This window comes from Cyprinus carpio, chromosome B8, assembly GCF_018340385.1.
Source record: "Cyprinus carpio isolate SPL01 chromosome B8, ASM1834038v1, whole genome shotgun sequence".
Taxonomy (NCBI): domain Eukaryota; kingdom Metazoa; phylum Chordata; class Actinopteri; order Cypriniformes; family Cyprinidae; genus Cyprinus; species Cyprinus carpio.
This window is the reverse complement of record NC_056604.1, coordinates 9,016,161-9,032,988: the sequence shown is the minus strand read 5'-3', so window position 1 is coordinate 9,032,988 and position 16,828 is coordinate 9,016,161. Positions and strand designations below refer to the sequence as shown.

Below are 16,828 nucleotides of genomic sequence, written 5' to 3'. Positions count from 1 at the left end.
TCTTTATAAAAGTTGAGACTCGTCCATGCCACCCTGAAACGGCTCGTTCTAACAAGCCCCCACATCTCTACATCACTATGTGGGAAGATTTGCATAATGCCGCCCAGATGTTCACGCAAAGAAAGAAGGCATACCTTTTATTCTCGTTGTAGTATTGTTGTTACCACCGCCGCCATGTCGTATAGACGCTGTGTGTTTCACTGTGAAAGCGAAATTACTTTGTTTGGCCTTCCAAAAGAGGACGATATCCGCTTCGTCATGCCTGGGGCTGATCTGTGCTGGTCGCTGAGGAAATACATCAACTTTCCACTGCGGATCGCAGAATGGGCTTTCACAAGCTACGCTCCTTCATAGAATCCGCCTCAAGCCGTCCGGGGTTCACTCTAGAACGCTGTTTCAATGCTGTTTTGTTGAGAAAGTGAAACTACTTTGTTTTTGCCTTCCAAAAGAAGACACGACTAGAAATCATGTTTATATCACGTTTATAATTGGTTTTATGTTTATGTCTCATCACTCTGGCCGGAAAAGGCATCACAATATGTTAAGAGGCTTAACCATAGACTGTATAAAAACATGGACGCAGTGTCCATGACGTCACCCGTAGATTCCTAAAGAGCGTTTTTTTTTAAGCTCAAAGTGGGCGGAGTGGGCCGTGAATTTTCAGCAGCCATTACTCCAGTCTTCAGTGTCACATAATGCTTCAAAAATAATTCTGATATGCTGATTTGATGCTCAAGAAACATTTCTCCTAATTATCAGTGCTGCGTAATATTTTTGTGGAAACAGTTATGTTTTTCAGGATTCTTTGATAATTAGAAATTTCAAAAGAATAGCATTTACATGAAATGTAAAACTTTTGTAACATTATAAATGCCAATTTAATAATAAAAGTAAAAAGTATGGAATAAAAGTATTATTTTCTTGGAATAAAAGTATTATTTTCTTAAAATAAACTTACTGACCCCAAACTTTTGAACACCATTGTTTGTTTGTTTGTGTGTATATACAGTATATAATAATTTATGTATATATCAGATTTTAGCTATGATGGAGAGGTGCTTCTCGTAGCAATTTTAACATTTAGCTAATCCTCATTTTCCTCTTTCCTGTGTAGTCATTTCTCAAGGAAGCATCTCAGACCGGCCCCTATGGACCCCACAGCCAATCAGAAGCCACAGCACCTGTGCCCTCAGCCCCACCTTCTTCAGAATCAGCATCAGCATCATCATCTTCCTCACCCCCATCCTCATCCAGCCCAGCCTTCTGCCCTGTCCAGCCCTCTCGGCACATCTTGGAACGGCAGTCGCGGATGCTTAGCTTCCGTGTGGAGTACAGACAGCGCTCCACAGAAGTGGTGCTAGAGGATGCCAGCACAGTCGGTGAGCACACACAATGTTTTGATACATTTACACAATATACATGATCATTTAATTGTTTAGTCTTTTGGTAATAGGCTGCTTACTGGCCCACATCCACAAAAAGAGTCTGCATATCAATGCTGCTCTTGCAAAAGCAGCACGCATGATTAGCCCTGTGCTTTCTTAGAAGTACACGTCATGCTGAACCAGAGCATCTAGCAGCAGGTTTCATGTGCTCTGTTACCCACAATGTTGACAGGTTTCTCCATTTAGATTGGACTTTTGTCAAATAGACAATAATTAGCATGTCATCTGCAATAATTAACCTGTTTTCTCAGAAATGATTGGAGCATTTTCTTGGTAGATGTAGATACTAAGCTTTGATTCTTGGTATGACACGAGCCACTGAACTGAACCACAAACTGTTTACGTGACTGTATTTCTGTGAATGAAAGTTGAATCTTATGTCACGAGCAAAGTCAACAGGAAGAGCTGTGAGCTGCAGGGTGTGTGGCACTCAGCAAGCTACACAAATATAATGAAAAAAGAAGAAAATCGCTGCTGTGCCTTATTGGTGATAGTCTAATAGTAGACTCATTGGTGTGTTAAACATACAGAGAGTTTTTTTTTTTTTTTGTACTTTAAATTTATTTTAAACATGAATCTACATGAATATTGTTATTATATATTAATGTGTGCATTTGTTATTTATATAAATGAATATTATTCATTAATTTAAATTATTACTATGTATTATGTTGCTTTTGTTTGGGTCTTTTTTCCAAGTTATAAACATGAAATGTGTTGTGGATATGTGTCATGCAGAGGTTGTTTTGTGGGTGACAAGTCTTTGACACACAAGCATGTTTTTTTATACTAATGCATTTCAGTATAAATGCAATTCAAATCACTGTGCTCATAAACCAGTAGCTAGAATGATTTTTTGTGTGTGGTGCCACCATGGAGGAATGAGGAGAAATACCAAACACTTTAAGAACCGATGTTCTGGTGAATGCTTGTCTGCAGTACAGATATACATTTATTAGTACACATATACTAGAAGGGTTGACAAGTGAAAGGGTTTTTTTTATTTTTTTTGGCAAACAAAAATTTTTTTTTTAGCAGTTTGGCTCCTGAACTGGCTAAAGATAAGAAGTACTTTACTAAAACTTGACAAAACCATGACAAAACTAGACTAGATACATGCTGTCCTCTAGTGGTAACATACTAAACTGCCATGAAAATTGTATAACCTATTCTTATTTCTTTCTCTCTGCAGGAGATATTAAATCTATTTTGGAGACTGAGCTACAGGTTCCTGTCTCTAAAATGCAGTTAAAAGGCTGGAAGAGTGGCGATGTATCTGACAGTGTAAGAATGACACTATAGAACACATGCTGCTGATTTTCAGATTATTTATGTATTGATTTTTTTAATGCATTATTGATCTTTTTTTGAATGTAAAATATATACATATGTTTAAAAGTATTTAAATAAATCACAAATTCATGGTGAAACTTGCGACTGCCATTTTGAGGGGCGGGGTTGAATCTAAAAATATCTGTTTTATTGGTATTATTTTTATTGGTGAAATTATTTCAGTTTTTTTATTTGTTTGTTTTCATTAAATGACTCTTTGTAGTTTGTTTTATATGTTGTACTTAGAAAATGGCAACTTTAAAAGTATTTATGACCTCTTTGATGGTTTTCTTTTTTTCTCACTTTCTCTCAGACTGTTCTGCGGAGTTTACATCTGCCAAAGAACAACAGTTTATATGTGCTCACCCCTGATATTGCCCCTTCAGCCAGCACCAGCCAGAGCAGGTATGTTTTTGTAATGCCCTGAGCATATATTTTTTGCATTGACATTAGGCCTACAAATACATTGCATTTATTTGACTATTTAGCTCAAACTGTGTTGCTAAAAGCTAAAACAATGCTAAAAACATGTCATGTACATGCATTTCCTGGAGTACACAAAAATGATCAAACAAGCTTGACACTAGCTCTTCTAACTAAAAGGTTGGACATCCATTCCTGCAGTTGCCATTTATATATGAGTGGCCCATCTCTTTATATAAATATATCTCATATCTAAAGACTGAAACTTTCAAAAATATGGGCACTATACATTTGTGTTCTCAGTACTTAAAAATCCTGTTTAAATGAGGTTGATGGTATCAAATTCACAAGATTTAGACAAGGAACTCTATAATTCCTGCAGAATGTCTATTAGCATTTCTATAATGTGTTTAATATAATGTGTCATTATACACAGCAACCTGTGAATTGCAGTCAGTAGAGAAAGATGCTTTTTGGCAACAAAATGTTGCAGTAAACACATCTACCAGCAGGGGATGACTGAACCTTGTTAACCAGACAAACCTTGATTCCTTGCGTTTAAGATAATTCCCACACTCACCGCTAGGTGGCGTGGCATGACCACATTTTAGATAGAGACATCAGCAAAGATCAGCATTTTGATTGTAAGACATTTTATTTAAATGAACAGCTTCAATTTTTTCATTTATTTGTGGTTTTATTTATCTGATTTATATTTACAAAGCTTTTCAGAGGTTTGAGATTAGTCATTCTTTTTAGAATTAGTAAAGCAAGGATGCTTTAAATATATAAAAAAGTGACACGTTTTTTTTTTTTTAAGCTTTGCTGTCATAGGAATAAATGACATTTTAAATTAAAATAGTTATTTTAAATTGCAATAATAATATTATTGTTTTTAATGTATTTGTGATCAAATAAGAGACTCATTTGAAAAAAAAAAATCTGACTGACCCTAAACTTTTGACAGTTTAGGAATTTAGTAACACGTATGTGAATTTAGAGATGCTGTGACATACATTACATTCAAAAAGAAAAATATAGTTGACTACCGCCCTATGTCTTTATTTAAATAAGCAAGGTGTTGACATTGTGGTCAGAGCAGTGCGGTTCAAAGTTATAAATGAAAGTAACTTCAATTAGAAAGGGCTGCGTGTGTATGTTATATTGATGTGCATGTGTTTGTGTGTGTAATTATGTGTTGATTAGCACTGCTGTAAGCCCCGGCGGGAGGTGGTGGTACTGCCGTCGAAAGACTGGGTATAAACTGGCATCTCTGTCAGCTTGTGTGGACACTGTACTCTAGAGTGCGAAAACATTCTGAGAGAAGTACTAAATGGGCTGTAAACTAACATTGTGATAACAGTACCCTCCAAAGCACATCAGCACTTCATTTTTTTCCCTCTTGTTATTTGGCACTTTTTCAAATGCCTGCATTTTATGTGGTCCAGAAGAATTTTGTGCGTGCGTGCTTGTGTGTGTTTTTTTCTCTTAGCTTTCATTTTGGAGATTGCAACAAAAACACACATTAATGTGACGTACCGCATGCTATTGTGGAGCACATTGCTGTTCATGAGTTCAACGGATCCGTCAAGATTACATATATTACTGTGATCCTGACAGCTGCTTTCACTCGACTCGTTTTTCCCTATCGGGCAGGTGACGTGCCACAGATACCTTGTCACCTCTGTCTCTAAATGGCACAATATCTAATATCCAACATCTACTAGAGCTTATCATCACTGGCAGGCTCTAATTATTTCACATAAACTATTTTAGAGGAGACGGAATGGGGAGAAAAAGAGAGGGCCGGTGTTAGTTAGGTGTGACCCCATTGTTGCCCGTGATTGTCCTCTCCTGGTGCTGTGAGAAGAGGGCTTCCAGGAGGGTGAGCAGACAAGCTGTTAACTGCCTTTATAAATAACTGTCACAGAGAGATGGGGAGAGAGTGAAGTGTTCCTCAGCAGACTTCGCTCCTGCTGTACTGCTGTTCTTTGGTTGAATCTCTCAGGGGCAGTTCAGATGCTGTTTTCTCATCTGCTCAGGCATCTTTACTTACACTTATTTTAAACCTGGCTTGAGCAGAACTTCAGTGTTTCTGTGTGATTTGGCAAATTAATAGAAAGAAACTGTGTAAATGATAACTGGGTCACTTCTGTTATGCAGTACTTTTTCTTGTCTCTGTCAAGCATGTCGGAATTTATTTGATAAAATGTTTAATTCACTTTTTACATATGGAAATTAAATTAGTTGGCTTTTTGTAATTACCAAATTACAAAGTAGTGAACAAAATGGCAAATATTAAATACATTTAATTTCACTCTAAAAGGCACTTTATTGGTATGATTGTTTTACAGCATAAATACAGCGAGAGGTTGGTAAGGATTGCCTGGGAGAAAGAAAAATGAAAACGTATTGATTTTTTGGGAATGATTTATTTATTCATTGATTTATTTATTTTTTGATAGGTGTTTTATTTATAATTACTGGTAATTACAAAAATAACAATACACAATAAAGTAAAACAAAGTTTTAAGCTCTAAATTGCTAATTTTCCATCGTTTAAATAATCAATAATTTTGTTGTGATTAATATGTTACTGAGAGAAAAACCAGCAGCACATATTTACATAATCATTTAAATGTTGCTTTTATCAGAGTGGGTGCCGTTGGGTTGTTCGATTACAGTATAAACTTAAATATGAAAGTCTTGTATATCCTTCTATATAAATTATTTCCTAAATTATTATTATTATTATTATTATTTTTATTATTATAATGACATTTTTTACATTTTACAATATTCAAATGATGCTGCAAAACAGGAATAACCCAGTTGCCATTTACAAAACTGATGCTCTGGTTCTTAAAAAAAAAAAAAAAAAAGATTAGGGTCAGAAAGATTTTTTTTTTTTTTTAAATTAATACTTTTGTTCAGCAAAGACGCATTTATTTGATCAAAAATGATATTACAAATGATTTCTTTTAAATAAATGCTCTTATTTTTAACTTCAAAAATCACTTTTTTCCACAAAAAAGTAGCACAAGTGTTTTTAACATTGATAAAAATTATAAATGTTTCATTAGCAGCAACTCTGCATATTAGATCATTAAGGATCATGTGACACTGAAGACTGCAGTAATGGCTGATTAAAAATTCTTCTTTTCCATTACAGGAATACATATATATTAGGCTAATTGAAATAATACTTTTTTTTTTTTTTTTTTAACTGTATTTTTAATCAAAGAAATGCAGCCTCTGTGAGCACAAGAGGCTCCTTAAAAAAGCATTATAAAAGTTCTCTATCAGCTTGTTTTTAATTTAAATTGAAGTGTGAGGTCTCAGGATGCAGGCTGTGAACATTGGGACAGTACTCAACAAATAAAAGCCACTGTAGGCAATTACTGCAAAGCATACCTCAGCACACCATATCCAAACATATTAATCAAACTCGTCTTCACACTGGACCGCCTGCCTCATTTTCTTCCCTCTGTTTTGAATGCAAATACGCCACAGGCTTTGGAGCTTTCAAGACAGACACTCCATCCAAGGTAGTTACAGAAATCCAGTGATGAGCCAAGCTCATCTCGCTCGCGCTCTCTCTCTCTCGTGGAGGTATCCAAACCTTTAATCTCCAGCATAAATAATGGAACTTTATGAATAATTTAAAACAAATCATCTATTTCTGTTGCTTCCAGGAGATGTGTGTGTTTAAGGTTATTTTAATTTGAACTTCTGCTATTTCAAATACAAATGAGCAAATGAGTCAGTGCGCATTTGGTATTTATCTCATTTTCTGCATCTGATCTCCTGTGAGACTTGGGGGCCCGAGGAATCTGCTGGTTTTGGCAGAAAGGAAAAACTGTTTAAACTACAGCAATTAGTACTTAGACTTGTCAAAGCTAAACAGGCAGTGCAGAAAAAACATTTTGAGTAAGTGGCGGATGGAAAAATAAAATTTTAAAAGAAGGAAAGGGTATGTTTGTGTTTTTTAGTCTTGGTACAGGTCACCCTAAGAGTGTGTGTATGAGAAATTAGAGCAAGAGGTTGGTACTGCGGAATGAGAGGAACGAGACGGTAGGACTTTAATAAAGTCTCAGTCTTGCAGGTTTCTGAGACGGCAGACTTATCTCTGAATAAAACCAATCTGCTCTTCATTTACACAGTGGTTTATTTTTTGTCTATAGCAGCCAGTGACATTCTATTTCCAGTGCCTCTGATGGTGTGGAGAAGCTTTTAGGGTGAGTTTGGGGGGGTCAGCTCCAGGTGCTGTTGGGACCACAGAGGGCTGAACCTGGTTAAGCTCCTACAGATGAACCTTATGCTGTAGATCTGTTGTGAGAGGAAATTTCACATAGTTTCAACTCCTTAGAGAGAAAAGTTCTACTTTGCAGTTTACTTTTTAACCCACAGTTTCATAACACCATCTTAAGGGGGACAAACCCAGAGTTCTGAATAAATGTATATTCTTTTTATATAACAATGCATTTTGCTTTTTGAAATATATATATATATATATATATATATATATATATATATATATATATATATATATATATATATATATATATATATATATATATATATATATATATATATATATATATACACACAGCACAAAACATCGTTCAAAATTTTGGGGTCAGTAAGATGTTTTTTTTTTTCTTGTTTTGAAAGCAAATTATTTTTATTCTTTTATGACATTAAAGACATTTATAATGTTAATATTTGTTTTTCCAAGAAATGCTTTTCAACTTTCAGCTATATTTAAGGAATATAAAATTTCAGTGTATCATAGTTTCCACAAAAATAGTAAGCGTAATAAACATTAACATTTTAAAATGTATTAAAATAGAAAACTTTTAAATTGTAATAATATTTTATACAGTTTTTATTGTACTTTTTAACAATAGTGTGTTTGTGTGTGTGTATTTTTACATAAAAATTTATTTTGTGTGTAATAGATGTTTTTTTTTTTTTTTGTATATGAATATTTAAAATGTATTGTTTTATAGGAATCTAAATGAGATTTTGTGTTTTCACATTTAGTATAATTGTAATAATTTAAACACTTTAAAAAGTCATATCACTTGTGATCTGCAAGTTAACAATTCTGATTCTCACTTGATTCAGTATCACTTAAAGGGGTCAAATGATGTGATTTAAATTGTTCCTTTCTCTTTGGAGTGTTACAAGCTCTTGGTGAATAAAGAAGATCTGTAAAGTTGCAAAGACTAAAGTTCAAATCCAAAGAGATATTCTTTATAAAAGTTAAGTCAACCACACCCCCCTGAAACAGCTTGTTCTAACACGTCTACGTCACTATGTGGGAAGATTTGCATAATGCCGTCCAGATGTTCACGCAAAGAAAGCACGTGTACCTTTTATTCTCATTGTAGTATTGTTGTTGCCGCCACCGCCATGTCGTATAGACGCTGTGTGTTTCACTGTTCACTTTCACCGTGGACGAAGCGGCGTCCAGCCCGGGGTTGTCACATGTGGTTGCTGTAAGCCCGCCAGATGCTCCGTCGTAGAATCCGCCAGCCGCGCCGTTCTCAAGCCACCCGCCTCTGCTCACTCAAGCCGGCCGCGGCTCACTCTAGGCCTCTGGCCTCCGCTCACTCAAGGCCGCGGTGTGTGACATTGTTTCTTTGAGAAAGCGAAACTACTTTGTTTGGCCTTCCAAATGAGGACACAACTAGAAATCATGTTTATATCACGTTTATAATGGGTTTTATGTTTATGTCTCGTCGCTCCAGGCAGACAGGGCATCACAATATGTTAAGGGGCGTAACATTTCCGTCACACGCTTAAAGGTATTCAGCCAGTCACAACGCACTGGATAGCTGGCCAATCACAGCACACCTCGCCTTTCAGTACAATGAGCTTTGTAAAAATAGATGCATTTCAGAAGGCGGGGCATAGAGGAGAAACAATAATGTACAGTAAGTGGAAAATAATGTGTTTTTTGAACCTTAAACCGCATGAAAACATTTCATTACACCAAATACACCAAATAATGTTCTTTTCAGCAGCATCATATGACCCCTTTAAGTTAGAAATAGTACAATTACAATGTGTATTTTGCTTTGATGTGAAGTACATTATGTGAACAGTACTAAATAAACTGCTTTTATATAGCTAGTAGTATATAGCAGATAATAAACACCGGTTAGCAATATATATATATATATATATATATATACATATATATAAAACAATATATATAAAATATCATATAGGTATATATTATATAGATATACTACATATTATATATATTCATAGGGGTTTTTAAGGGATTTTAAGAATCAATATTAGATTGTTATTAATCTTTAAATCAATATTTTTTACCCATACCTTACTTTTAGTTATGCGCATAAGTCAATGCAAATATATTGTATCAGTATGCAAAATGTCTCCAAATCGTTCTTATTTGGTTAGATACCCAATTAAACCCCCCCCCCCCCCTTTACAACTCGTGACTCTGTGTTTTTCCACTCTCCACAGCATCGCATATGCATCCTCCTTTCCTAGGCCACCGTTTCAATCTTCATCGCTAGCTACAACAAACATTACATTTACATATTGATTTCGCAGTTTTAGTCAATGTAAATAAGCTGCCATTACAGTAAATTTGGTCCTCTGTTAACATAAGCTTGTCCAAAGCTCCTCAGATTAAGGCGCTGGTTGCATAATTAATGTGTGCGTTACATATTAATTCCCAGACTCTCCTCTTCCTGACTGCTTTCATTCGAACCCTGATTAGCCGTCAGGCTCGCCTCTAAGCTGTTGATTCATATTCACACACACAGACGGAGCATTTGCTCAAAGCGCTACTTAACCCCCATCGTTTGTCATCAGATGAGTTCTTCTCTCCTACAGCTCAGCACCACGGCTCCCATGAATCTCAAACCCGCTCTGAGGTCAGTGTGACGGCGGAGCGGACGAGCGGCACAAGCCCTCTTGTCCTTTTGTGTTACGTTTACACCTCTTAGCCCCAATCGATACCTCCAGATGGCTTTGGTGCTGGTGTGCGCCCATGCTGTGGCCCTTGGCTCTGCCCTGGCCTCCCGCTACCCAAGCAGAGCAATGGGGTGGCACAGGCTTGTCAGAGCCCAGAGACCCTGGGGAGACATAGACGAGCCCTGACTCGTCCACCGCTGAACTCTAATGCTCCTCTTTCTCTTTTTTCCCCCTTCTGCCCTTCCCGTCGTTTAGCAGTGCCCAGCAAGGGTTGTCGAATCAGAACTACCTGCTTGTCATTAGCCACCGTGAAGCACAGAGAGATTACAGCCTCAACTTCCCCGCCAGCAAAACCATCCAGGAGGTGAGACAACCGCACACCTGTCTGTCACCTAGCACCTCTGTCTGTCTGTCTGTCTGTCTGTCTCTCCATTGTGTTTCTGCCCATGTTCTCTCAAACTGCTCTGATTTTTTTGGTGGGGCGTCAATTTAATTATTACATGCTAAAATAATACTCCTCATTGTGCTGGAAATAATTACGTCCTGTGTTGAGCCAAAGCTAATTAGCTCCCAGTCAAAGTTCTTCCTTTCCACAATGCCCATGTAACTACTTACTTCAGGACTGCCTCAAAATGTCATAACTGTGTGTTTTGAGTGAAACTGTGTAAATTTTGTCATGTGACCAATACATGTAGAATGGGCCCATCATATACAGTTTCCTGTGATTAAGAGATTCACATTGTTTTGCATTTCGATGCAAATTTTCTGCATTGTAATTTATTCAAAACACATTTTATTTAGATCTACAAATATATATTGTACATATAGTACCACATTCAGATATTAAACTTATAGTTTATTTAGCATGCAGCACAATAAGACTTTGGAACATGAGTAGTATATTTAGTACAGTATTTTTTTTTGTTTTATTTATGAATGTAAATCATTGAAATATTTTCCCTTTATTATACCACTTAATACAGATTTTTATTTGGCATATTGTATGTTTTCTAATTTCCAGTGATAGCAGACAATCTGAAATATAACAATTTTTAAGTCTTTTTTTCCTCTTATTTCTCGTGGTCTATTGTTCAACTTAAGTAAAAATTATTACAGCTAAATTTCTCACTCTTCTCTGTTCTGTGGAATGGAAACCTCTGAAGTCTTGAGGGAGTACTTATTTCCTCTTATTGATAACATTATATTTTGTAGCAGGTGAGTTTAATATTCTAGAAGACTGTTGTCTGCTGTGCGTCTTTCTGCTCATCAAATTGTCTGCAATAACCAGAACTCAGTATTGAGCAGCATAAACCCCCCTGTGGCTCATCAGCTCCTTTCCCTCTCCCATCAGACCTGTTCTTTTCATCACTTTCCTTTTAACTACACTGTGTTGTATTTAAGGTTGGTTTGTGTGGGATACAAAACCCAAACGCTCCATTCTGTACAAACACTGACCCCTCCCCGAGTCCCTCACATTCTCCACAGCCTGCCCCAGTAACCTACACACAGCTTTCTGGAAATGGCTCCATTAATTATTCACAGCAGGTAGCACGCACCACGTCAAGTGTAACAAGCTCCCTGTGGACTGACAGCACCACTTGAACCCCTCCTTCAGTGCTGGGGGAGTCATGTTGGGCCAGTGCAGTGCCGTTTTGAAGAAACAGACATCTGTGATGTTCTTTTTTTTTTTTTTTTTTTTTTTTTTTTGTACTTTTTTACTTGATTCAACTTGTTTAACTTGTGCAGATTCTAACTGCAAAAACTCTTATAAAAAACATGAAATTGTCTTATTCAAAATCAAAAAAATAAGAAAAAACTTAAAAAAAAATTCAAATTAAGAACCAACAACAGTTAAAATATACATAATTATGTATAATTTATTGTTATTCTAATAGTAAGTACATGTAACAAGGACATCTTAAAATAAAGTGTTACCGCAACAGTATATAAGATATTGAGACTTGTTTTCTGGGAAAAGTAGTTCATACGTTTCATACTCTATATAATTTTAAGTCTGTTTACTTTTATTAATTCTAAGTATTAGTTCTTTTGTTTTTAACTGAAAAACAGATTTTCCCCACCTCGGCTTTGTATACGCAATCCCAGAATCTCTTTCCCGGCGAAACTGCCGCCTTGATGGCGCTGGTCACCATTACAGTAATCAGACTACTTGACAGGTTTGTAATGGTGCTAATTGAAGAGATTAAAGTGAGATGGGTGAGCGCTCTCTTTTCCTCAGCAGATGGTTTTGATGAGCACCTACTGTGAACCTTAAGTGTTTCTGCCGGGATTACAACAACTGCAGAGTAGAGCCTGCAGGGTAGAGAAAAGAGAAGCAGGAAGCGAAGCTGTTGGCTTGGTAGGGGAGCGAGGGACTGGACAAAGCTGAATCAAACTGGCCGCTGTGTCCCCGACTGGCTTGATCCTCAGGCATTCTGTTTCTTTCTTCCTAAGATGGAGAACGAGGGGGAGATGAAGTAGATTTGTTTTCTAAAGAGAAACAAATTGCGTGCAATAAAACTGTTTTTGTTAGGGAACACCTTAGAGTTGGTTTAGTTTGTTCATTACTTACTTTGGCTCCACAGGAAGATTTTCCTTCTTTTGGGATGGGAACATTTTTATCTAACGTGTCCAAGTGCTCGCTTTTGTGCCCAAAAATGCCAGAAAATAAACATGTGAACGAGAAACAAAAGCTCAGCGGGTTCCACCGCATTTCTTCACAAACGTCTCGTTGAGAAAAAGTTACTAACAAGTGAGAAAAGTTTTTGTTTTACAGTTGTGGCCCTAAAACTGAAGGCCTGTGTGAAAATGCAACAAAACAGCAACAGAGAGCTCTCACAGTCTCCCCTCTCTCTTCTTTTCCCCATTCACCCCCTCGCAGCCACATATGGAGAGGACTCCTCTCCAGCCTTTCTTTTTCTGCTCATCTTTTGTCTTTGCTGAAGACCAGCCGATGCTTTTCTGCATGTGCATATCAATAGGAGCAGCAAAAGAGAGAGAGAAGAGAGTCCCTCAGTGCTATCCCGTTGTTTGTCTTTGCCAAAGGCTCTTGCTCTGCCTCCAGGCTCCCAGGGAACGTACCCTTCCACTATTCGGCCCTGGGCCCTGCTCTCCTCCTCTGATTGGCATTCCCAAACCCGAGTTTGGGGCCACGCTTAAGCCTCAGAGCAAATGTTTGTCAGGAAAGTGGCGGGGAGAATAGGGCCGTCCGATAGGGCTCTGCCGTCCGTGACCAGACAACTCGTCCCAGGGATTTTTGCCGGCCCCACAGCGTTTCTCTCCGCAGCTGGAGAGATGAACGCAGAGGAAGAAAAGAAGGATGGAGCGTAAAAGAGTGTGAATGAAAGGCATCTGGTGCTGAAGAGCTTGTGACTGTTTAACAGCAACCTTTTCTTCTCTTTGATTTCTCTCCAGCCAAGGATTACCAGTACTTGGCATTTAGAAAGATTGGATCATTAATGTGCGTGTGTGTGTGTGCGCGCATGTTTGTCTGGGAGAGCGTACGTGTTTATTGGCATCTAAGTCATTTAATTTTGTTGAGCACTTTGACTAATTTTTTTCCTTTTATATGAAAATATTAATAACATAACTGAATTTACTAAAATTTTCTAGATTGTTTAATTGATAATTAAACAGTTTTTCTTTTTATTATAAATACTACACATAAAAGAGTAGATTAATCTTCAAATCGATCTCTGCAGTTTAGGCTCTGTCAATAAGTGGGCAGCAATACACATGCATTTCAATTTCTTTGTATCTCATTCTCAAGTACTATTCTTTATCTTTGTAAATTTTGTGCAGTCCATCTAAGCTGGATTTTTGGAGACCATGGAATTGTTTGTTCTGAGAAAGATATATAATATTTATCTTATATGACAACCACACATGTATGAATGAAAGAAAACCTTTTTAAATGAAAGGCGCTGTTACATGCAGTCCTTAAGAATATAATCCTGGCAGCTGAAATGTCTTTATCCGTGAGATCTTCCCGCATTTTCTGATATAATGTCAACATTTTCTGCTTTTTTTCCCCTCTTCCTTTTAACAGTGGATGTCTGTTCCCTGATGCTAAAAACTCTATTGTGACATTTAAAATGAAATGTCAGCGGAACTGGGTTTAATAGGACTGAGTCTTTTCCTTCGTTGTTTAATCAAACCTCATTGTCCCTTATGGACAGCGGTTTGGGCAAGACAGAACAAATGTCAGCCGTTACCGAACATCTTCAAACTCTCTTTACTTTCTCTCGGAAATCAGTGGTAAATAAACTTGTTATTCGGTGGATTTGTTTGTTTATCCTTCCCGTGTATATTTTTTTTCTCATTTAGTTGGGTAATGTTGGCTTTAATTTGCAGACCCCTGACTGCTAAGAGGAGGAATTCGTAGCTCATGAATAGGTAATGATACTTGTGTTTGTGAATATTGCAGCAGTATGGGGCTTTCTCCTTCTAACTCATTTATAATTTGCAGTAGTTGCAGAAAAAGCCCCTCACCTAACAAGTCACCTCTGAAAAATGAACTTTTATACCACCTTTTTTTCACTGACAGGTTTTCAGTGTGGTTTTATTTGCTATTTTCTTTTCTTATTCTCCAAGAGCGTTTCGAATTCACCTTGCAATATAGCTAAATCTGTTTTGAAGTCAAATAACAGTGAATAGCTTCTCTTTGGATGTTTGTCAAGATGGGATGAAGTCTGGCTGTAGTACCGAGTGGTATAGGTATATTGACAGTAGGGCAGTGCTCATAAAAAAGACCCAATGAAGTAAAGCAGTGACATATCAGATTCTCGCAGAGGACCGATTTGTTATAGCAGCTAAATGCTTCTGTCTGGCCCTTGGTGATGGCGTTACTTTCTACTTTCTCTTGGGCTGTGGTGCCATTTGACCCTAAACGGTTCATTACAGCCAAGAGCCGGTGTTTACGGCAGCCTGCCGGTCAGGCCTGGGCGGCCAAATCCCTGTAGCCCTCTGGTCAAACACAGATATTACACTCTGTAATAACATTGGCCAACCCAGCTGACCCTTGCTCGCTTTAATAAGAAAAACGCACAGCCCAGTGTGTGGGCTTGTTGATGTTTGAGTGTGTGTGTGTGTGTTGGTAGAGTCTCCGACTTCAGCCGACCAAGGTGATGTTGTCAATATCTGAATTTGTTTCCCTTTATTGAGTTTGTGCCTGACCAAAATGGTCAGGAAGCTGTCTTTAGCCATGGTTCTTTATATATTACTGAAACATAAAAAATAAACTTTTCTATCTGTATGGAAAGCCTTTAAATCATCCTTGTATCCTTATAAAAATCCTCTATTAATGAATGCAGAGGTTTTAAATTGTTTTGCTTCAGAACACAGATTTTACATTTTGTAGGTTGTAAATAGACTAAGTAGACTGTTTTAATAGAAAATACTTTAATTTTTTCTCCTTCAAAATTCAATGTTTGATTTAATGTTTATTGGGAATTCTTTTTGTAAAATTTATTAGCAGTTTCTGAGTGAAAATCACTATTTTTTTTAGTTGACCAAAATTGCACGAGTCAACAAATGCCTTTGTGATTTAAATCCACTTATTGTTATTATCATGTACTGAAAGCCCAACAATATGCTTAATTATTGACATGACATAGCATAAGTATTAATCACATAAGAGTATTAATCATTTTAATTTCTGAAGTCTTGAAAAAATAGTATATAAAGTAGTATATAAAAGTACTATATAAAAAGTATAAAAGTATATAAAATCAGCTGGCATATTTTGGGTCACAACCTCTGTATTATTCCATCTATAAATATTCATATTGTTAGTGGTTATATTTTGTCAACAGAAATGTCATGATTGTATCTGTTAATGAATTCTTAACCCTTAAATCTCTTTCAACACTGCTTCATGTCCTTTGTATTCACAAGCATCTTGCAGCCATCGTTTCTGCCTCCGTGGGCACGAGTCCTCAGTCTGGCAGAGGATACATGTCCACTCAGTGCGCTGGCGGTGGGATTTGGCCATGCGCTATGAGGGCTTTCCGCCACAATGGCTAGTTTTCTCTGCCTCTGTATCTAGCGCCGCGGGGTAGTGCATTCTCTGGGGATAATGCACTAGAATCTGCGGCCCATCCAGCTTTGGGCGACACCTGCTTTGATCACCCCCGTCCTCCGCACATCAGCCTGGCGTTGGGCTTTAAACCAACAGCGGCATAGGAGCAGGCGCCAGCATCAACTGTTTAAATGCACGCAATGTTATTAAGTGCAGTTACACAGTGCTGAATAGCAGAAGGGAAATACTGTCCATTTTTCGAGTGAAGGGCTGTTGGCATTGGGCATTAGGACAGGCATCTGTGGAATTTTTTGAACACGGAGCTCTTTTCCACTACTTGCCTTGTCTTCCTCCCATCACAGTCACATATATCTTAGCAAAAATAGTAGGTACACTTTGTGTTCTGATAGTGTCTAAACAAAGTGTTGTCTGGTAGTGTTTGTGAAATAAACTTGAATGTGTTTGTGGATTGTTTTGTGTTCTTGTACCTGTTATCTAATATTTTTGTATGTTTATATCTCAGGTGAAAAGGAACATTTCAGACCTGACAAACATCCCTGTGCGGCATCAACAGTGGGATGGCTGGCCTGCCTCTGCCTCAGATGACTCGGTATGTTTTTACTCTCTCTTTTAGTTTTTTTTTTTTTAA

The 16,828-nt window shown here is 37.3% G+C and overlaps 1 protein-coding gene across 3 annotated transcripts in view; it reads left to right on the top strand.

Moving 5' to 3' along the window:
* faf1 (Fas (TNFRSF6) associated factor 1) overlaps positions 1 to 16,828 on the top strand; it is a 68,826-nt gene that overhangs the window by 11,511 nt on the left and 40,487 nt on the right. For 2 of the 3 annotated variants that reach the window (XM_042729556.1, XM_042729555.1), the window contains 5 exons: positions 1,115 to 1,379; positions 2,638 to 2,729; positions 3,091 to 3,182; positions 10,419 to 10,524; positions 16,703 to 16,789. In XM_042729556.1, coding sequence (XP_042585490.1) covers positions 1,115 to 1,379; positions 2,638 to 2,729; positions 3,091 to 3,182; positions 10,419 to 10,524; positions 16,703 to 16,789 — 642 coding nt within the window. Of the gene's footprint in view, positions 1 to 1,114; positions 1,380 to 2,637; positions 2,730 to 3,090; positions 3,183 to 10,415; positions 10,525 to 16,702; positions 16,790 to 16,828 lie in introns of all 3 variants that reach the window. The other variant, XM_042729554.1, reaches the window with a different exon arrangement.